General features: G+C 39.0%; 1 protein-coding gene across 4 annotated transcripts in view; it reads right to left on the reverse strand.

Annotated features, from left to right (window-relative positions):
• Positions 1–22,882, reverse strand: part of kcnq4 (potassium voltage-gated channel, KQT-like subfamily, member 4) — a 71,692-nt gene extending 48,810 nt beyond the window's left edge. Inside the window, exon 1 of one of the 4 annotated variants that reach the window (XM_088090439.1) lies at positions 22,776–22,882. Coding sequence is in view for 3 of the 4 variants with exons in the window: in XM_088090436.1 (XP_087946562.1) it covers positions 9,724–10,025 (302 nt within the window). In the remaining variant the exon portion in view is untranslated. Of the gene's footprint in view, positions 1–9,723; positions 11,218–22,775 lie in introns of those variants that run through there. The other 3 variants (XM_088090436.1, XM_088090437.1, XM_042506153.2) reach the window with 3 other exon arrangements.
• Positions 22,883–22,911: the final 29 nt, after the last annotated feature.

Genomic DNA, 22,911 nt, shown 5'->3' on the forward strand with positions numbered 1-22,911 from the left:
TGATGAAGGACAGAGAGTGACAGAAGAGCAAAGGCATCTGGACCATAAAGGGTTTTAATGGAGCAGAATTTACACGACCTGCTGAGGTGAACAGATAAAAAAAAAAACAGTAGCAGTAAATGAACAAGCATCCAATCTGCAGTCCTGAGCAGGTTAAAACCCCCACACAAAGTGCCGAGTGGCTTTCTCCCTTCACTGTTTTACGGTGCCACTTCCCTCTCCACTCCACCCCTCTTTCTCTCTTACTTAGTCATCAACAAAAACACATTCATGCGCTGAATAAAAAAGCAAACAACAAAACAAAAAGCCATTTTCTGACATTAGACCATCAATAATAAAAAAAAAAAAAAAGGTCCAACGCCAAACGCATCAGTGGTTTTCGGGGGATTTTGTGTTGCATGGTTAAAAACCTGGAAAAGCAGACCAGACTGTTTCCATGACCCAGGTGAGAGAGCAGATTAGCTGGCTCAGACTGGGTTCAGAGGGAGGGAAAACTGCAAGGATAGAGCAAACACATTCAATCAACAAGCTGTCTAGGTTAAATGAGTTTAATAATGTCAGAAAGGCAATTCACCTTTAATGAAAAGCTTGCATTCTGTGCGCAGCGCTGTTAGCACAAAATATGTGTGAAGAAATAACCACAGCCATATACAGCACATATCTCAAAGCCAAAGCCTTGACCAAACCGTCAGTGGAGTGGTTATGGAGCGCATTAGGCTGCGAGTCCTGTTGCAGGTATCTCCCTCCACATCTATAAATAATGTGTCTTTAGGCTCAAGCTTTCATAAACATACACCATCAGTGGAGCTTGTGCCATAAAAGGTTAAAGTGAAGGGATTCCCACATGCCATGGAGACAGAAGGGTTTATTTGGCAAAGACTTATCTGACATGAGAGATTTACTTTGGAAATTTGTGAAGCTACTGTTTCAGATCAAAGGGAAGGAGGGAGATTTTAAGAACCTGGTGTTTGTTTCCCCATCAGGCTAATGATAATTTCTTTTAAAAGCAATGAATAATTAAAAGCTTCAACAGATCTCCACTAAAGTGTTCTCTCTTACATTCAATTAGTGTTGTCACGATGAAAACAATACTCTTATGCAGTACTACACACATTCAAAAGTCTCTGGGATTGTCACACATTCAAAAAGCAATAACGTTCAAGTAAAAAACAAAACAAAATTGTGCTGCAAAAGCCGGTAAGCAACCAGAGCAAATGAGACGAGTGATAAGAAGACAGCACTGTGAGTCAGTGAGAGGAGCGGAGTGTATGACAACTCACTGTTGGCGGAAAGCAAGAATACTGAGGAAAATAGCTATTATAAGTATTTCAAATATTGTGAATTGATGACCATATTTTTGAAAACACTGTATTCAGTTATACTGCAGAGGTACATGTATTTGTTTAGGTTTACATCCATAACTGCTGCTTGCATGGAAAACATCTGAAAGTGGGATTAAGTGTCAACTAGGGATGCAGGATAATATCTGCACATCATTGGTATTGGCTGATATTGGGTTTAAATTAAAATATCAGAATTGGCCAACATGCTGATTTCTGACAAACTGCTTTTTTTTTAGTGTTTTTTTGTAAATTGCCAAAGTGAATATGTTTTTTTCTGCACAATGAATAAATATTATATACAATGTAAAGCATTGCATTTTATTCTCCATCTGCTGGTGGGCCATCACGATAAGAGTATGGATAATACGATGTTAATTCCACTGCAGAACAGACTTGATGATCACTAAAATAAAAAAAGGAGGTGAAAAAAAAAGTACCTATATCGGTTATCAAACAAATAAGGTGTTATTTGCATATCGGACATCGGTAAAAAATCCAATGTCATGCATCCCTATTGTCAACATTGCATGAAGCTGGGTGATTCCCATTTGGGTGACACATTTTTTAAAATTGCAGCAGCAAAGGCCAAGATATCATCATTTCTAATCCCTGGTATGGATAAAGCTCCACGAACACTTGCTCTTAAACTCTCAATGACTCCATGTTGTCTTTTTGTCAGATCTTTCTCTTCTACTTCACTTTGTAATGCAGGCTTTCTGGAGACCTTCCAAGAAAAACAACACAATCAGCAACTGCAGCAAGTCCCCAAAAACAACATATGTTTACATCAGAGCGACAAAGCCCTCAAGCAGAGGGAGCAAAGGAGAAAGTCAAGTGATGTTACTACAGAGCGACAGAGTCTGTGTAGGGAGGAGGTCAGAGTGGATGGATGGGTCAACAAAACATTCAGCTTTTGCTGGAGAGATTGTTCATTTCACGTTTCAAACCAAAAGCCTTTATTGGTTTCTTTTAACTATAACCAAAATCACTCCTGAACTTCTACCACATCCTTATCCCCATGACCATGGCAACAAAGCTCCCCTAACCTTAACAAACTACTTAGAAATACCACAGCATGCTTGCTCCTGAGTCTAACCACTTCGTTTTTGTGCCAAAAAAAGGATACTGGGAAGGACTGACCCACTCGAAGTGTGTGGTGGTGTATTTTTCTGCAGACTTTGCCCTCTGCCTGTATATTTTTATTTTTTTTGCTATGTTTGGGATATTCCTGGGCACAGCACACAGGTGAGGACTTTAGAAAAAAGGTAGCTATGAAAATAACAGACACAAGGCCAAAAAAATGCTTTTGCTTTTACTTTTGCTGGCAATGCTGTTTACAAACAGTTAGTTGTGTAAATCACAGGTTTCATAACAATACTATATTATAATGATTCTTTGGACATAAAATGATATTTGCTAATATCAGAAAGTCTGGCCCAACACAATTGTTTAAATTCAATTCAGAGGCCTATAATAAAATATCACTATAAATCCTCATTGTCTTTTTCTTGGGCGCTTGCCATTATCAGCTTGGCACTGTCTTAAAGATGACGGGATATATCAATGTTTTCACTTTGCATAGACAATACTGGGTCGTTGATCACTGAATCTATATTTTGATCCAGGCCAATGTATTATTACACCCCCCAAAACAGTAACTGACAATTCCTGCATTGTAACCATTTAAGTTTAGTGTTGTCACATCATCTCATATTTATTTTCCAACAGTGATTTGTAATGATGTCAAGCTCAGGCTTGACAAAGCTGGTTCAGAGCCACAAAATACATCATGTAACACTTTCACCGTCTGAGTTGAACTGTCTATGACTATTAAACTGATTTTGATACGTTAAATTCAAAGATTTCCCTTTATCTTGAGCAGAGCTCAGTGAACAGACAGCTATGATATTCCAGAGGAAAAAAATTGCTAACTTCTCAATTAGCCTGTCAGGGAGATCCACACAGATCTTCTCATAAAACAGCTACTTGTAAAGACATTTCTCTTTAACCTGTAATACTTATTATACGGCTCAAGCTCAGGTCTAAAAACCCCACGTTGTAATTTTGCTCCACATTCCTGCTCCTCATTTGTAAGACATCAATAATACATGACCAGTATATTTTCACCCTCCTTAGAACCAATCAGTCACTGCGATGTCAGTGCTCGGTCTTGACTGCTTTTCCTCTCCGCCCACATGCACTATTACTGTATGTCCAGACCACAGTCCAGTGAAATGTTGTACTGAGCCAGAGACTGAAGATGTATGGGTGCCAAAGCCAAGATCAAGACATGACATGGTTTTTTAGGTCTCCACAGTGCTGGTATAAGTTGGCACCATGTAGAGTGACTTGAGCAGGGACCCAAAGGACCTACTGGGAAGATTGACTATATTCAAAACAGGCAGCCTCATGTGATGGTCTATATGTGGTGCTGCGTATGGTGGAAATGGGTGAGAAGTCAAAGGTGAGGGAAAAGTATTGACACGGATCCCTCTGAACATATTTTCACTCCTCTCCTGAGTTTATAGGAAAAGTTCACACATGCACAGATGACAGGACCAATAGTTATTTTTTGGTTTCAATTTGTCTTTCTGTTTATAGATGTATTGTTTTTATTCCTTTATATGTTAACATATTTTATTCATTGTATTTTATGATTATTATTATTACTGGATATGTCCTTATAATTTTACTTTTGTAATTTAACATCCCTGATGATGGTCACCTGGAAGGAGGGTGGAGTGGCAGAGGAATGCACTTGTGTATTATCTACTCAAACATTTCGATTTCTGTATTTTTTTGAGGGAAAACTGATAAATAAAGTTACTATACCACGTACACACCAAGTACAATACAATAAGGTGTGTGTCTGAACTGCACAGGTCCAAACTTTCTTGCTGGGCCGCTGATGTTTGTGAAAACTCAAACGGACGTAACCAGCTCAGACAAGCAGACCGACCCTGCTGCTGACATGGTAGTTTTTACTGCAGGGGAAACAAAGAGAAAGGATTCAAAGGTGACAAAGAGGTCTTGAGCTTTTACTGTGAGTGAGTGAAAAGACCATAACAAGACAAGCCGCACTTAACATTTCAAACGGCCCATGCACCACTTGAACCAGGGTCTTGGCGGATGCAAGAACCGGCAGTGTCGTCTGAGCCGATCGAGTTGTTGAGCAGAGCAGAGGAATTTACAGGTTTACGGAAAAAAACGATTGTCTCTTTTAACAAGTTTGTTGGTCCTTACCCCCTCCCTTACTTTCCTTGAGGAGAGGAGAGGAGAGGAGAGGAGCAGAGCGGAGAGGAGAGGAGAGGAGCGGAGCGGAGAGGAGAGGAGAGGAGAGGAGAGGTGAGGAGAGGAGAGGAGCAGAGCAGAGAGGAGAGGAGAGGAGAGGAGAGGAGAGGAGAGGAGAGGAGGAACTCAGTGCCAGCTCAGAATTAGCATACAGCTGTTAAACTTTGAAGGAGTGTTTGAAGAAGTGTCCCGTCCGCAGGACAGTCGACACACAGATGTAAAACAGTTCACAATAATGTAACCTGAACCATTCAGGAGGCAGGATGTTAAAGTTACCAAAGACCCTCAGGGTTCTCACACATTGTCATGAAAAAAATTCAAAACTTTTCCATGACTTTTCAAGGACTAAAAATAAAATAAAAAGATCTTGCTCCACTTGCCTGCCGTTTTTAAAACATATGAGATTCAAACTCTGTTCAATCATAATTTCAGCATCCCACATCCCACATGATGTGTTCAACATTCATTTCTGTTTTTACAGTTTCTATCCGTCATAGATCTTTTCATGAAAACATGCCACCCAAAAAATATAAGGACAAACAAAATCACCCAAAATGTTTAACTTTACAATAAAAATCGTCCAAAAATATTAATAAAAATTGCCAACATTTTTTTTTAAACAAAGGAAAAGAAAAATTTAAAAAGGAAAACACACCTTCCAAACCCTCCCAAATTGCCCCCAAAAAATTATAAAAATAATAATAAAATGTATGACCCTCTCCCAAGCCAAAAGTGCTTAAAAAATATCTGAAATGCGTTGTGGACATATAGAGACAGACGGAAACGTGGGGAGAAAAAGGAAAAAACTTCTGTTATAAACAAATAAATAAAAACAACCAAAACGTTGTCTCATGTGGACAAATATTAGAGCTACCTTACATCGTCAGCTACAGAAAATAAATTCAAGGTTACATTACATTCATGTCATTTCATTTATTACACACAACACATTTCCATGATTTTTCCAGAACGTTCAATGATTTTTACTAGTTTTATGATTTTTCCAGGCTTGGAAAATGTGACTGTGAAATTCCATAACTTTCCAGGTTTTCCAGGACCTTTATCTAGGAATAAAAATCTGTCTCTATGAGGATGCATCTTATGTGCAGCTGTGACGGCAACAAGGCGGGGTGAGGAGTGTGGTGGGATTTATGTGGGTAACCATAGAGAGACATTACAGCAGAGAGCTACTTCACCCCTTTCCCATACACGCCCCAACACACACCTGTGACGAGAGGCTCGCTGGAATCAACGCATCTGTTCCAGCATCCCCCATTACAGTGCAGGACTAATTAAAGGATCAAGGGAAGTTAGCACAGCGCCCTACACAGCAGTGTATGGCACAATTCAATTACAATAGATCAACGCCGCCTTAATTGAGCTCCGTTGTTCCATGAATTTTCCTCACACATGGTACGACTCTCAGCATGGTGGGCGCCTCACATGTAATTAATCAAAACAAATGTACAGCTCAGGGTGATGCAGTATCATGGGAACAATGCACTCACCCAGACATATGCGCACTCAAAATACATCATGTCAAAGCGCAAGGATTTTTGAAAGGATCTCAGTCTCAGGTATATTCTGCAATCTGTTAAACAGCGATATAAAACAGGCCATCACACAGGCGGCTCACTTCCAAAGTCAGTCCAGCTCTGTCTTGGAGGCCGTGGCATCTGAAACATGATCTGGACACCTCAGAGCGCCTGCCCTGCCTCTCTGACAGAGAAATAACAACAATGGCAGAGCTGCCATCCACTCTGACACCCAGTAATGTCATGGAGAATGTCACCCGCAACTACCCTGAAAAGGCCACAGCTCGTAATGAGAAACACACGAGGTGGAGGCGGTACATGACATGTTGCTTCTGTGTGTGTGTGCTTCAAAGACATGTTTGCAGTCCCATGGGAACAGAAAAGGAGGAAACAGAGAAGTGAAAGAGCTGAGGAACAAAGTGAGACTTGCTGATTTGCACTCATTGATGTGCCGACAGTACATGAACAGAACACATGAGAAGCTCTGCAGTGGGATTTCCCTCTGCTATAAACACATGATGGCATTGGCGCGGTGACGGCTGCACTTATTTACACAACGACACGGAAAGCACGGCCCAGTCCAAGGAGCTCTCACACATAATGCTCTGTCCACCATGTGCCAACCACAGCTGGAGGACAGCTGCTGGTGCACAACTGTCCTGGGCTTCACTTCAAAAGACATATACTGACACTGTAAATAGTCACCGTGTGAACTTTGACTTTTAATGAGATATTTAGGCCTAACGTTCACACCAAGGGTTACGATTATTTTTTTTAAGTTATCAAAGTGGTTTAATTTGAATTTGAAACAGGTGCATGTCTAATTCAGTTCAGGTGTGTTTGGACAAATGAGTGCTGTGTGTTTCACATATGAGGCATCGCTACCAGTGAGCTCATAGTTTTCCAGTGTTTACATGTTGTATAGAGCACGTGGCACTCAGGTACTTTAACGCCATGACAGAAGGCTTTCTAAAGTAAGGGGAGAGTTGCTCCAGTTTGAGCTCTGCTTAGTGAATGTGTTTAAGTGGTGAGATTATTTTTCATCATGGTTAAAAAGCTGTCATGTAATGGGTTCAAAATGGGTTCAAGTCTTCCTTCTAAGGCAAACTTGGCCAAAAAAAACCCAAATAATTTCTGTAATTCAAGTTAACCCATATTTATCTCAGCAAGTCCCATCTCTTTTTCAAGGGAGACCTGGACAAGACAGCAGCATAAGAAAAAAATGACAAACAATAACCATCATAAAAACACAAGAGAGAATACACTGTAACATGTGGAGATATTAACACACCTACGCACAATGACAAGTACCAGTGGATTCATTCACCCATGTACTTATGAGAGCTTTAAAATCAGGCAGAGAGACAAGTGCTTGTAGTTTCAATCTTTTTGAAGGCTATTGCAAGGGAGGGGTTTGCAGAGCACATAAGCTTTCTTTCCCAGCTAAATCCGTGCACGAAGAACTAGTGTTGTAAATCGTAACCACTTTCCCTAACTGATTATTGTTAAAAATGAACAATCAATTAATCAGTTAATTGTTATTCCAAACAAACTTTGCTTATTTCAAATACCAGATGTATTTTCCTCAATCAAAGCTCACAGCAACATATTGCATATCCTTTGACAGCATTACACAGCCAATTGATTGATCGGTTGAATTTCACATCTGATAAAATTCTTAATGACCGCTAATCGATTGTCGACTAATTGTTAACATCTCTACAAGGAACAGATGAGACTCATTTTTGAGATCTTAGACTATAGCTTCAGTCAGACCTCTCTTCAAATTGAACGTGAATAAAGGGAATTAACCCAGCATGGCTTTAGAAATGAACAAATACTAATGACTGGGCCTATACGAAAGGCCAAAGATGGCCAACAAGACCTGAAATAAAGCATCACTTCATCATGCTGTGTTACCATGAATTTGTGAGGAAAATTTAATTTTTCTTGTGTGCCCCCACAGAAAATTGCGACCTTATTGATTTACTGATTGATTTGGGATCATGTTTAACAAAAGCAAAACTATATTAAAACATCTGTTTACGAATCTTAACATGACTTTATCTAGCTGTATGCTCAGTACTTCCCAAACACATGCGTTTCAGCTAAAACCTACTATTTAAAACTGATCTGAAAGTGATACTTATCTATGTTCTCTTCAAAGCTGAACTCCATTAAAAAGGTTTGGGGTTTTTTTTTTATGAAAATGCATGTGTTCGGAAAGTCTGAGCATACTACTGGATAAAAGACCTCAGCAAATTGGCTTGATTTCTTTCAAAAACATGGGAAGGCAATGAACAATGAAAGAAAGAAAAATAAATCAAGAAATTAGCAAAAAGTACAAAAGACATTGCCTGAAAATGAGTAAAACAAATAAATCAACTGAATAATAAATCAAAGAAAATAAATACGACCTTGATAAAACATAATTGAAAATATGTGATAATGTTAATTATGAATATTGTTTTTTTCCCTTGACAGTTTACTTTACATTTTTTAAAATAATTTTCCAAAACTACTAATTTCTTGCAATTTGTGAAAGATTTATTATTAAGTTGCTCACTGAATTTTTTCCAATGTTTTTGAAAGAAATTGCCCTATATACACAGGGTTTAAAGGTTTAAATACTTGTAAAAGCGTCTGAAAGAAACACAAGAGAAATGATATCGCTTTAAGTTTTTATGAGTTTAAGTACTCAAGCGCCATCTGCTCTATACAACATGTAAACACTGGAAAACTATGAGCTTACTGGTAACGATGCCTCGATTTATCAATATGTTTTCAATGTAGGCAAGCAAGAAAAATAAAGTTTTCACAAAGAATCTGAGGTTATATAGCATGATTAATTGATAGACAAATGGTCATTTTGTGAGTGAAGTATTCCTTTAACTAATGCATTATTTATCTCACCTGTCAGAAAAATGCTGAAACAAACAAGTCCAGTCTCATAAAAGTTTGTAACCACACTAACACCCCCACTCACATGAGCGCACTGATGTTATTTTTCACTTCCTGTCATTCCAGTACATCATCTGTCCACCATATAAACTAGTTAGTCAAGCATGCCAACATACAGGAAATATGAATCATACTGATAAGTGATCCATTTTAAAAGTATGGCTATCTGCAGGCATCAAAACTGTTTACAAGGAGATTGATTTTTTTACATGTGGATTACTCCCTGTGGATTTGGACAAATTCAATTTAATATCCAGGGTCCTCATGATGATTTAATCAGACAGAGACAAGCGGAAATTGAACAGAGGACCCCATGTTGTGATGATGTATGGCATGTGATTGTGCTAATTGCCGCATAAGCAACTCTGCTTGGTTAATTGGAAAATTCATCAAAAGACTGCTGGTAGGCTATACACTGATCAAAACACATGATTGGAAGCAGGTCTAATGTAGCCTTTCTCGCAGCATGTGGCTTCACTCACAAACTTTATACAACTACAAAGTTGTTTAAGCGGAAAGAATGCGGATAAATGTGAGTTTTTAAATGATTTTCTTTGGGTCAATTATAAAAGTAAAACTACAATGACACTCACATGAATGCATGGTAGATGAATGCCCATCCTCGTGGTCTTTCCAGTACGTTGTACAGGCAGTTTTGCAACTTCCTGAAGCGTTTGCTTGAGGCGGACGCGTTGGCCCGGGGTCCGGGCGGTCCGGGCAGCGGGGTGCCCAGCAGACCCGTGCGGTGAGACGGGTGTCCGCGCTCCGGGGTGGATGGCTCGCTTCTCTCCGTGTGAACAGCAGTGAGCGCCACAAACTCTACCCGCCTGTCGTCGTTCGGAGCCGGGGGCACCAGCATTCTGATGCCGCCGTTGTTTGACGGACTTCCTAACATCTTCTGGCACGGTTACACTACATAAGATTTGACACTTTTCACTGGATCATCCGAAAGAGCGCACAGCAAAGTTTTGACCAAGTCATAGTCCGGTTTGTCTCGCCTATAAAGTGGACTAAAACTACTCTACCGGTCAAAACACATGAGTAAATGTCATTACTGCTATTTTTCAGCCTCGGGTTGCTTTGATAAGATTTAAAAGTTATCTGTAAATCAAATCGCACAAGAAAAGATGCACAATACTTGGATAAGTGCGTCGCGGTGAAACGTGACCTTCAGCGATCATTGTTGAGAGTCAGATGTGAGAGGTAATCAGCAGGGTGCAGAGAAGAAATAGCACGTGCACTGACTCCAACAACACAGTGAACGACCTGCCATCCCTTTGCTGAAACAGCCCCAACTGAGCTCAATCAAGTCACGCATCTATTACCATAAATACTCTTGAAACGTGCAGGTAGAAATCACGAAACTAGGCTACAAATTAAGCGACCGCAATGCTCATGCAGTCCAACCCAACTATATCTAACAACAGTCTGTCTTTAAGTTAGTGTTATCTGTTTTTATAGTTTTAACTAACTGAGTGAGACTTGCCACAGCCGCGAACATCAGCCTGCTCTCCCCCTGTTTGTGCGCCCCTCCGGTCCAGCGCTCCTCCGCTCCGGTGGCAGGCGGGGTGGAGCGCGCAGGAGTGAAGATCATCAGTATGATGTCAAGACTCGCGGACGGCTAACTCGAAAACTCTGAAGTAAGGCTAAATAAACACATTTCGGTGTTTGCATCTGAGTTGTAAACGCTTACAAAGATGAAGACCTCCGTTTGTGTTGAGTTGGCGTTCAGACAGAGAAGCGCTGGCGACAGGGGAGGACGGGATGGATATATGAGCGTGGGTGCAAAAAGTGACGGGAGAAGGTGACCAGACTGTGATTTTCTTGTTTATGAAGCTTTCTCGGAAGAATTAGATTTCTGGGATAGTTGATAACTTTGTTAAGAAATGCTGTTTCGTATATGCACCTAAATGCTGTATTATACATAGACCAGAGGTAGTTTTGTAAGGCTCAAAGTGCCCCAGATCCACCTTTTCCAGGTATTCCATAAGATACACTGAAGACAAAAATAAAAGAAACACTTTTGCTTTTGTTCCAATTTTCACGTGTATGATTAAAAAAACAGATTTTTTTTCTCTCAAAAGACTTATTTCTCTCAAGTTCTGGTCGCAAATTTGTGTAAGTGAGTACTTTCCAAGATAATTCAGCCAGCTGACAGGTGTGGCAACTCAAGATGCTGATTAGACTGCATCATTACTACACAGGTGTGCCTTGGGATTGTCACAATAAAAGGCAAATCTAAAATTTGCAGTTTTATCTTGAAGGGAAACATTTAGTAAGGTTTTACATGACTACATTACAGAAATGCACTTTGTGGTCACATATTGCTGCGCTGTGCTGTTTGTTGCAGCTACCAAAGTCATTAGTCACTGATATTTGGTTAAATTTACATTGGAACAAATTTACAATAAAATATTGGCAGCTGCAGTTGCCAGCATAATACTATTATTTTATGAGGACACTAGCGTATTTACTTCAACACAATATTAACTCTAAATCTCATACATTTTTCTACACTAGGATCTAAGGTTTACAGTTTAATACTGTAGCGAATGTGCATGTGACCTCTGTCCCTCCGTAAGGCCTTTTGGTGAAATTAAAAGTATTGCATAACGCTGTAAAATCATACTGTAGCCTACTGTTTATGTCAACTGTTATTGTTAAGCTGCTTTTTATGTTAACAGTATTTTACTGTATTTTGGAAAAATTGTACCTTACTGATAGAATTTGGCTGTATTTTTTCAGCAGTTACAGTGTAGTTTGTGACGTCGGGTGACCAGATTTTAATGTCAGGACAACGTCCATCATCCATTTGACAGAGGACATGAGGACAGATGACACTGATATTTTGTTGGTTTTAAGTTATGTTGTCAGGTAACTAAATTTAAAGTCTTCCAAACCTCTCATGCCAATGTCATCTTGACATAGGAAAACATTTATTTATAAGGCATGAAGAACATAAACCCAACGTTTACAAAACGTCAAAAGTTAACATCCACACAAAATGAAATCCTAATGTCATTAGACATATAAAATATTGTCTACCCAACCAAAATTTAAAATCTGTCAAACTAAGAGTTCACTCTGTTCACAAAGTTAGCATTAGCAAAAAGCTTGCCCACACGATGACATACATGGCATAACAGTAGAAAAACATATAAAACCAGATTCATTCAGTGAAAAGAAACACCTTTCCAAAGTGCAGTTGACCACTCAAGCCAGTTCCAATGACGAACTGCAGCCAGTGAAAGACCCCACTGAGGCCGGCAAGCATGCAGATGAGTTTCCTCGGGACTGTGCCTGACAATTTGTGCTGAAATTCTTTGGTTGTGCAAACCAATTGTTGCATTAGCAGTCCTGGGCTAGTGTAGTTGCATGTGGTCCAGATCTGAGGCCCTTGGATATACTGCCAAACTCACCGAAACAACGTTGGGTATAGCTTGTGGTAGTGAAATAAACATTCAGCTCCTGAGCAACAGCTCCGGTGGATTTCCCGCAGTCAGCATATCACTGGCATGCTTCCTCAAAACTTGTGTGTGTTGTGAGATCAAACTGCACATTGGAGTCACCTTTTACTGTGACGATCCCATGGCACACCTGTGTAGTAATAATGCTGTTTAATTCTAACTTTGATTGACATCCCTTTCTTAAGTTATGTTGGGACACGCAAGAGTTTAAACTTTGAAACCCGAGTAAATTGGTTTGATTTCTTTTGAAAACATGGCTAAAAGGCAACAAGCAATGTGGCAAGACATGTTACATTGCAAGAAATCAGGAAAATCTGGGAAGAAAATGAACTGAAAATTAGTAACAGAAATCAAAAGGCAGAAAAAGACATAGACATAGAGGGAAAAAAAATGAAAGTACTTATTTGATTATAATTATATATTAAAAGTTAATTACAGTTACTTTTTTGGCACTTTTTTCAAGCCGTTTTGTTGGGGGGGGGGGTTTGCTTTAACCATTCTTCTCCATCTTCTATTTTTTTGTGACTACTAATTTTCATGTAATTTTCTTTTAACTTTTGACTGATTCCGTGCTAATTTTGAGTAATTTCTTGTGAAGTTGTTCATTGCCTTCCTCCAATGTTTTTGAAAGATTTTAAGTCACTTTGCTAAGGTTTCAAGGGGTTAATCAACATCTTGATCTTCCACACCTGTCAGGTGGATGGATTATCTTAGCAAAGGAAAAGTGCTCACTAACACAAATTTGCGACCAAAATTGGTGAGAAATGTATCTACTGAGCACATAAAAATGTCTTAGATCTTGAACTTTCAACTGATATTATTAAATTATCCAGGGAGTAGTTTGTAAGGATTAAAGTGCCCCTGATGTAACCTTTCCACACATACTTTTTAATGGTGAGGGCGATGGGTAATAAAACTTTCCTTTGTGTTACCTTGAAATGAAAATGTCACTTGTGTTTATTGTGGGAGGGGGCTTGAATCCATGGCTATAGGCGTTTGGGACAACAGAGACAGGTGCTGGGGGACACACAGCAACAGCACCTCAGTGGACACAGCTTTCTAAATCTATAACTGTGACACACTGGAGGGCTTGTGGTTATGACACAAATACTGGGGTTATGGAGCACAGTCCCCTGTAGAGAGATCACCTGTCAGAGGGCCTCCGAGGCACGCATTATCAAGGTGGTCCCCGAACTCCCAGTGTTTTGTCTGACACCAACAGTTACATCAGCAAACGCCAAGGTAATCCATGATGTGTGTCTTTGAGATAATATCTCTATTCATCTAACACCGAAGCACTAAAATGTAAACCTGGAGGTACTGGAAGTTAAATTCCCGAGGAGGAAAAGAAATGAGGAATGTGAAAGAACAAAACTGCTCTCTTTGTCCAGTACCTCATCGCTCACATCTCAGGTCCCCCACATCAGTGAAGCCTTCTTTACTGACAGCATTTAAGAATGAAAGTTTTTCCAGAATAAAAATAAACATTGTTTCCTGCATCTAACAGAGTAACAGACCATCTAACATAGCCCTGTGTTTAGGATTATGAACGTTTTAAAATGTTCCACAACAAACAGCAGTGACAGGTCACTCATGCTATGTGCGTTCCTGTCCGTTGTGGTGGCTGCAGTTTATGGAACATGCAGGTCTGTCGGATGACGTGAGGGAATGCAGCTGGAGTCTCTCACAAGTCACAAATCTAGACGTTATTCCCAGGGCCCAGTCTCATTACATAACGTAACACACTAATCCTTAACTCTTTACTAAGCATCCCACATAATGACTGATGGACTCACCGATGGCTATAAAACTGAATGAAGAGTTGACAGCTCTACTTCTAACAGCAATGTTTTAATACTGACCAGAGGCTGATTAACACGGTAAATCAGTCCAAAATATATAATTTTCACAATGGATCTTATGTAGTTAAATACATATTCATGTTCATCCTACGCAAAATTATTGAAATCACATACAGTATGTTAAAATATGAGACCAAAGTGAAAAATGTCCATCACAGCTTCCCAGAGCTCAACTTAAGCAACACGTTCTAGTCCCATCTCGTATAATATCGCCACTTGATCAGTGGACTTTCATATATATATATATATGTGATTCACACTGTCCCCTCCTGCGTCTGTTGTTGTTGTTCTGGGACACTGTGTCATTTTAAGGCTGTTACATGCATTGTGTCTTTTCAAAAAACACTACTGTTTTCACAAGCAATGTACAGTTCTGCTTGTACAGTCTTTTTCAAAGTAAAGTTAATACCTTGTAAAAAAAACCTTATATATTTTTTATTTCCTCGTGCAACAAAAGTACGTGGTAAGGTTTAGAAAAACCATCATTCATATGGGAAGCAAACTGTGAGCTTCTGAGTGAAAGTCCGAGGTTTGTTGAACACATCCACCCCCCCTCCCGCCCACACTATTCGGACTTTCCGGTCCTTATATTACATTGTCACCAGCAGTGTTTGAAACTGATGCTGGCTTATCATACTGCTGCAAAAGGTGCTGTCCACATGCATTTTAAACTGACACCGCCAGGCTGCAAATCATACCGCCACGATAGGTGTCTTTGTGCATCATTGTCTGATGCCGAAATTACTGACCGAGCGGTGGTATTTGACGAGATGGAAATGAAAACAGGCTGACTTGATAAATTAAAATGTCTTGTTTCGTCAGACCAACAGTCTTAAATCTAAAGATGATAAATTTACCATGATATAAAACAGAGAGAAGCAGCAAACTAGGGCTGGATGATGTCTATCAAATTGACATAAGATGATTTGAGAAAAAAAAAAAAGCCATGTGTTATTAACCATCCAAAATAGACCCACTAACTGCAAACTATACGCATTATGGTGGCAAAACTGTTAGGACTAAGACAAGGACAGAGACAAGTAAGACTGAGCACAGCTTTGCAAGGTGCTTAAGAAAGAAAGAAAAAGAAAGAGACGGGAAGAGATGGTGCAGGGCATGCAATTTTTCTGTAGGCCCAAGCATTAATAACTCACATGGAACACTCTTTGTCACTTTTATATAATGTTACCAGTAAATTTAAAAACTAAAAAAAACAGCATTCACCCCAGCAGATTTAATCAGATATTAATAGTGTTGGTGACAAATCTTCACAATGGTGATATTATATAGATTTTTTTGGACAATGACATGATATATGCTGATATCACAAAGTCTTGATTCGATTGAATCAGAGACCTGAGATTGATATGAGACGATATCAGTAAGTGTCCTGATTGTCTTTTTCGTGGCTGCAAACCATTGTCTGCCTAGTGCTAAGGTGTTTGAATGTTTAGGAAGAGGGTTAACTGCATCGAAATGGTGACACAGCCACACCCTGGGAATTTCAAAATGAAGATGACAACGCATCGATGTCTTTACTTGGATGGTTGATCACTGAATATTGATCTAGATCGATGTATCCTTACACACCTAGTTAAGTTCGTGAAATATTTCCATAGTAGAAGTACATAAGCTAGGCACAACCATATTTTGACATAACTGTAGTAGTCTTGGAAGTATGTTCAGACATGGTTGCTCTCCAAGTCCCCATTCTCGTTTCAATATGTTTGGAAATATACAAGTAAAACAGATTTATATTTGTATTATGATCAGTTGAGGAGCATATAAACTGCTGATATTTAATGTATGAATATAACTCTCGACTTGAACGTGAACTTAAATGTAATTTACATGGTGAAGAATATAAGGACTGGGACTCTAGAACAGAACTGTAATGTAAATGAAAGCGAGTTAAAGGACAAGGGGTCTAATTTGAGAAGGTCATCTAACTGTAGAGTCTTGTGGAAGCTAACCACCCCACGATGAAAGGAGGAGGTACTAAATCTAAACATCAGCACAATGGCATCCTGTAGTGGGGATCTCCCAACACAACTCTCTCTCTGTTAGCCTAGTTTCATCTCTGCCTCTGAGCAGTCCAAACCAGGCTGGGGGGCCATGAAGGAAGAGGGTGTCGACGGACAGGCCAGCCCTGCTACTATCCTCAGGGATATACATCAAAGTCTCACCGAGGCAGCCCCTCTTTCTATAACAGTACCAACCTTCCTTCAGTGTTACTTTCACCCAGTAATCAACACTAAGAGCTGGGCAGGGTATCCAACGAGGCCTTCTGGGATAAAGGCCGCCCCGTGACAACACACAACAGCTGAGCAAGGTCAGACTGTAAAATGTGAATGTGTAACTGGCGGTTGAATGTACGAATATACACTACCCGACCGAAAGGAAGGGCTCACACAGAACTGGTGGCACTCAGGGTGGAATTACAGCGGGGGATGACCCAGAGCGGACTACTGGGGCCCAACGTTTGGAAGCGGCTGTTGTGTTCCCTTCACGCCCACCTCTCCCCTCGCTGTTGTTTTTCCACTGCACTCCTCACTCCAAGCATTCGCTCACGCCCCAAAGAGCCCGCTGAGCTCCGGGAGTCGACAGCCACTCAGGGAATCTATGGGAACTTAAAAATACTCACATCAGCGATTGTGCGCTACACATAGTAGAGTACAAACTGCGTCCGACCCCCACCATCCTTTTATTTCCGCTGGACGTTTACTTACGCCACTTAATGGCTTTTCCAGACCGCACTCATGTTTGCTTTCATTTAATCACTTTTCTCCTTTTCATCTGTTTCCTCCTCTTTAACAGATTTTTTTCTAAATGAAAACCATCAGAGGGAATAAGTGAGTAGGTGGAGGGTTGAACTGTTGACATAGTGGCTGCTATGTTGGGTTAATATTGTTGTGATACATGTGGTTATAGTCTTTGGAGAGATGAAATGACATTGTGTCAAACAATGTGGACTAATGGTTCCCAACTGATTCAGGCACTGGGTCCAGATTTCTCCTTGGTCATCAGTTCAAGGTCCCCACATTACTTTTATTTGACAAAAAGTAAATAACCCGTGGGTTTAAAACACAATGAAATAAAACATTTGGTGTTTTTTTTTTCTTTAAAATTTTGGGTATTTTTTAAAAGCTTTTGGCATTTTTTTTTCTTCATACATTTTAGATTTTTTTTTCTTTACAAAAATATTTGGTGATTTTGTATTTTATTTCTTTTAGTTATTTTTTAATTTTGGGGGGCAATTTTCTTGTTCTCTTAAAGTTTTTTGGCAATTTATTTCTCTAAAGAGAAATAAATTGCCTTCCAAACCGCAGGCCTGCCAAAAACAATATCACCAAAATGACACCATTTACCAATGCAAGAAACTTAACAAACAGAAATTATCGTTGGATTTTCAAATTTCCATCAGTTCTTGAACACATGATGTGGGATAAACACTTCATGAATTTTCCTTGAGTCACTCAGGGAGGCTCAAGGAAAAATATTTGTAGCTTTGGGGAGGGTCAAAAAAAAAAGAAAACCCAGACAGCCAGTTTTTAGCAAACTTGAGATGGTTGTGAATCACTCGTGGTCCATTTGGAGTGGAGTCGCTATCCCCTTTTGGACCATGATCCACCAGTAGGGAACCACTGATGTAGATGCTGATAAATGCCAGCTGAGGTGAGGCTGTTTTCCTGTGTTAATCTATCTGCCTTTCTGCAACATGTTTAGTGTCAACCACTGCATTCAGTGACTGAGTCAGGAAATTGCACCAGCTCACTAAGTGGCCCATTCATGACCAGTCAAAAGCTCCTTTATAGCTTACTACCTCTCCTAATGTTTTTACAGCAGTGACAGAGCACGCAGCGTGTTACTGACGACCATTTAGAGGGGCGGAGGGGACTGCCGTGTAGACACTACCTCACTTCCGACAGGCAAAAACAACCCAAACCCATAAAACTCTAAAGCTATAAAAAGATTAATCAAACACACACAAGTAGCAGTATTCTCATAACCTGGCTGATTTTAAAACATCACAACAGAAACTGGCTGATCCTAAAAGGTCTGCAGGAATACTCAACTCACTCTGCCTAGGGGCCACTTTTGCACAACAGAAGGCCAGGGACCGGTTAACCCTTTAAAATCTTAGCAAATTGGCTTGATTTCTTTACAAAAACAAGAGATGATCAAAAATTGGCATGAAAATAGAATACAAGATAATCAACTGAAAATAACTTTAAAACAACAAAAGAAAAGGAAAAAACAAAGACATTACCTGAAAAACATGCTTAAAATCATATAATTTTGTAAAATAATTTTAATATGTGATTATGATCATTATAAACAAAGTTTTTCCCTTGCTTTTTTCTTTTTTACCTAGACATTTTTACCTAGGTGTTTAAAAGATTTTTATAATTCTACAAATTTCTTGCAGTCTTTGCATTATATTGTTTTTGAAAGAAATTGTACCAATTTGTCTAAAATTTGTTCTAAATATTTGTGAAAGGCATCTGAAAGCATCACAAGAAAATTGATGTTGCTTCAAGTTTCAAAGGGTTAATGACCAAACATTAATAATTAATAGAAAAATAATAAACCAGGACCTCTACTAGTGAGTCCAGGGGATCCTCCCCTGGCACTTTTTTTTATATCTCCACTTTTATTTTTTATGCACTATGGCTACAGCTTGGGCTCTGTTTGGTTATATTCATGGTTGTTATAAATACTATACGATGCGATGTGATGCGAGGTGATATACTTTATTGTCCCCGATGGGAACTTTTTCTTGTATTAGTGCCATTAGGAGAACTATGAGGAGGAAAAGGAGCACGTTTCTTTCTTCTTTGTATTTTCACAGATTATCTGCATTATGTAAAAGCTTCAGGATGTAATGACAGATATTTTATAAGTTACTTATTGTTGTATTTTATATTTCTAACTGTACACAATGGTTAGAATGTATTGCAGCATAAGGTACATAGATTTTTATCTTTACACAATTTCCACACCCAGCACAGTGCACATATTAATCATTTTAAATATTCACATAATAGTGCTAATTGTCTCTTATTATTACTATTTTTCTATTTTATATTTTTACATACTTTTTGCAGGTACTTATTTGCACTTTCTGTGAATTTCTATGTTTGGCATCAGAGTGACTGTAAGGAATCACTTCTGATTCTGATTTCTGATTTGCAAAAAAGTTAAAAAAAAAAAAAAAAAAAGTTACCCACTGTTGCTTTAAAAGCTTATCATCAATCTGTCGGACTCACCTCCAAAGATGCTTGTCATTAGCGGTGGTGCTTTAGCAAATCAGACTTTCGTCTTTGTAAATTAAAATTACATTGACGCCTTTTTTGAGAGAGCAGATTGAATGTTATTCATCATGCAAATAATATAGTTTGTTGTATTTTTAAAATCCATTCAAACCTCAATATTTTGTGCCTTTTCAAATGGGAACTGATAGCATCCTCATTCTGAATTAATACTTGGACAAAAATTCAGTCGTTTTTTGACTAAATGTAATCTATTTAACATCCTTACAAACAAACTTTGAGTATTTTAATACAATTGATTTTTTCTTTTCTTTTTTTTTTTACCAAAAATGAATGCATGGTAAAATACGCTCACACCACCTTAGCAAGATAGAAAAGAGGACGAAACACAAAGAAAATGTCCATTCCTGTTGTGGCTTTGTCCCTAAACTTGGTGAGACCAACTGGCGTTGTGGCCCAATCACAAGGTCCAGACTGCAGCCAAGGCAGTCAGCCTCAATTCATCCGGCCCAGGTTGCCTTGATCTGACCAGACGAGCCGGCCAAGAAAAATACCATCAGACAATCCTTTTCATGCTTGACTTAAGCTCAAACATTCTCACAATCCTTGTTGCTCTTATTAGAAAGAGCCGAGCATGAGTCTGCACTCATTAATGCTGTTATTGTTCAGTGAATAAGTCGATTAAGAAAGAGCCTCAGACTAATGTTTACTTGTGGTTCTGACTACCGTGGCTTAACCAGATAATTGTGTAGTTAGAGCTAACTATGAGTGTATGTGTGGGAGCAAAAAAACACTTTTACAGCTTTTGAGCTTTGACCTTCAACTGTGAAACAATGTTGAAAGTGAGACCTAAAACTTGGTATAAAGTGGGACTCCTGCATCTCCCTGTCTACCTAATTTGCTGTTCCACCATAATTACTTCTCTTTCTTTTAAGATTTAGGTCGGATGAGGAATGCAGTCTGATCTCGCAGGAGCTGAGAAGTCTCCAGCCAAATAACTCGTGACTCTATTGTTAACCACTTGCCCTTTGCAGCACACGAAGCTTTTCCAGCACTCGAGGAGGGCAGCAGAAACAAGATTAGTGGTGTTCATATAGTTTGGTTTAGGTGCAACGTGGGCACATATTGATCACACATTTTTGCCAGTGTCTATGCTTCTTAAACAATGCTCCTGGTGAAAGATTGCAAACCTGCGTGTTCTGCAATAAATCAGGTGCCCTAATGCAGGACATTGTTAGATCAGTGCTGCCCTCCTTTGGGCATTTGGAAAAACAGCACAAGCCTCAAACTAACAGTTCAAACCACAGGCATTTGTTTGTGTCCTTAACCAAGAGGAGTCTTAAGGAGTATGGCTAGGCAAGATATTGATATTATATCAATATCCTGATAAGGGATGGGCATGAGCACTTGAGTACTTCATGTGGACGTCAGTATTTCTTCAACTTGTAGAGTACTTACAAATATACATATATTCTTTCATTGTTCGTAACCGTTTATGGTGACGGGGGGCTGGAGCCTGTCTCAGCTGACATTGGGCAAGAGGCAGGCTACATCCTGGACAGGTTGCCAGCTCACCACAGGGCTGACACATAACAGAGACAGACAACTATTCACACCTACGGGTAATTTAGAGTCACCAATTTCTAGAGAGCCCAGAGAAATCTCATGCTGATGCAGGGAGAATATGCAAACTCCACACAGCAGGGCCCCCCACCCTGGGTTTGAACCTGGACCACTCTTGCCCTTAAGCAACAATGCCAACCACTGCACCACCATGCCACCCAAAACACAAATATGCATGTATACTAAAAATAACTATAAAATCGTTGTTAAATGTTCACATTTTTTGGACGGGTCACAGTGATGTAACTGCTATCTATGCATATCTATTCAGATCTATAGAGAAAAAAGGATAAATCTACTTTTACATTTTTGAGACAGACATCAAGACGTCACTCAGTCTAAAGTTACAGGCAGAATGGAGCCCAGGCATAAGAGTGATGCTTGGAAGTATTTCAAAATAATACACGTAACAAATGCACAGTGCGAGCTATTTAACATTGAACTTGTGAATCGTAGCTAATCTCTACGGTCTCTACAGTGCCGATAGAAAGGCTAACCCAAACCTTTACTCGCATTTTCATTTGGCTGTTCATTTCAGATCCAATTCTAAATTTTTTAAAATCTTTTGCCAGTATTTGATTATAATTTAATGTGAGTGCTTGAATATGAAAATAACTTAAAATTCACACTCCTTATCCCGACATGAAAATATATATCATCTTAGCCTTTGGATAGTGTCATCATTTCCTGGTTTTATAGGCTGTGTTACAGTAAAGTGACGTACTTTTCTGGACTTAACAGACTGTTCCAGCTGTTCTATTATTTACCTTTACCCACACTATTGATGATTATTTATCAAAAATCTCATTGTATAAATATTTTGCTAAAGTACCAGTAGTCAACCCTATATTAGTGACAATATCTATATTAAGGTTTTTGGTTAAAAAACATTGTTATATTTGAATTTCTGCCCTCACATCCTTTACATAAATAAAAGTACTGATACTACAAGAACAGTCTGTTACAAGTCCTGCACTTAAGATTTTACTCAAGCAAAAATATGTAATTGTAAATGTATTAAAGTATTAGAATTAGAAGCACTTAAAAATTAACCAACCAACTAATTGCTTAAGCCAACCTAGTATATTTTCATATATATTGTGTAAAAATCTTAATTTGTAAACTAAGTAGTAACTAAAGTTAACAAAAAACTGTAGTGGAGTAAAAAAAAAAGACTCCCTCTGAAGTGTAGCGAAGTAGAAGTAGAAAGTGGCATGTGATTAAAAATATTTAGGTAAAGTAAAAGAATCTTACATTTGTACTTCAGTACAGTAGTTTGGTAAATAAAAAAATAAATAAATAAACTTAGTTATATTTCACCTCTGCTCTTGTGACACTGCTGTGACATTATACCCATTAGATAAAAGTTACTATGGAAGCAACAAAGGTACTTTGGGCTCTGGTGGTGGGATGTGTCTACCTGGAAATACAGTCGGATGCTGACTGGGTTGGTTCATGTCTTATCGCTGTTGCATTTCTCTCTTGTCTCCCTGTCTACAGTCCACACATTAGTAAGGACCTTAATTCACCTAAAATAAAACAACAGAAATTAAGGT

This window comes from Plectropomus leopardus, chromosome 17 (assembly GCF_026936395.1).
Source record: "Plectropomus leopardus strain MGB_pleo_1.0 chromosome 17, ASM2693639v1, whole genome shotgun sequence".
Classification (NCBI taxonomy): Eukaryota; Metazoa; Chordata; class Actinopteri; order Perciformes; family Serranidae; genus Plectropomus; species Plectropomus leopardus.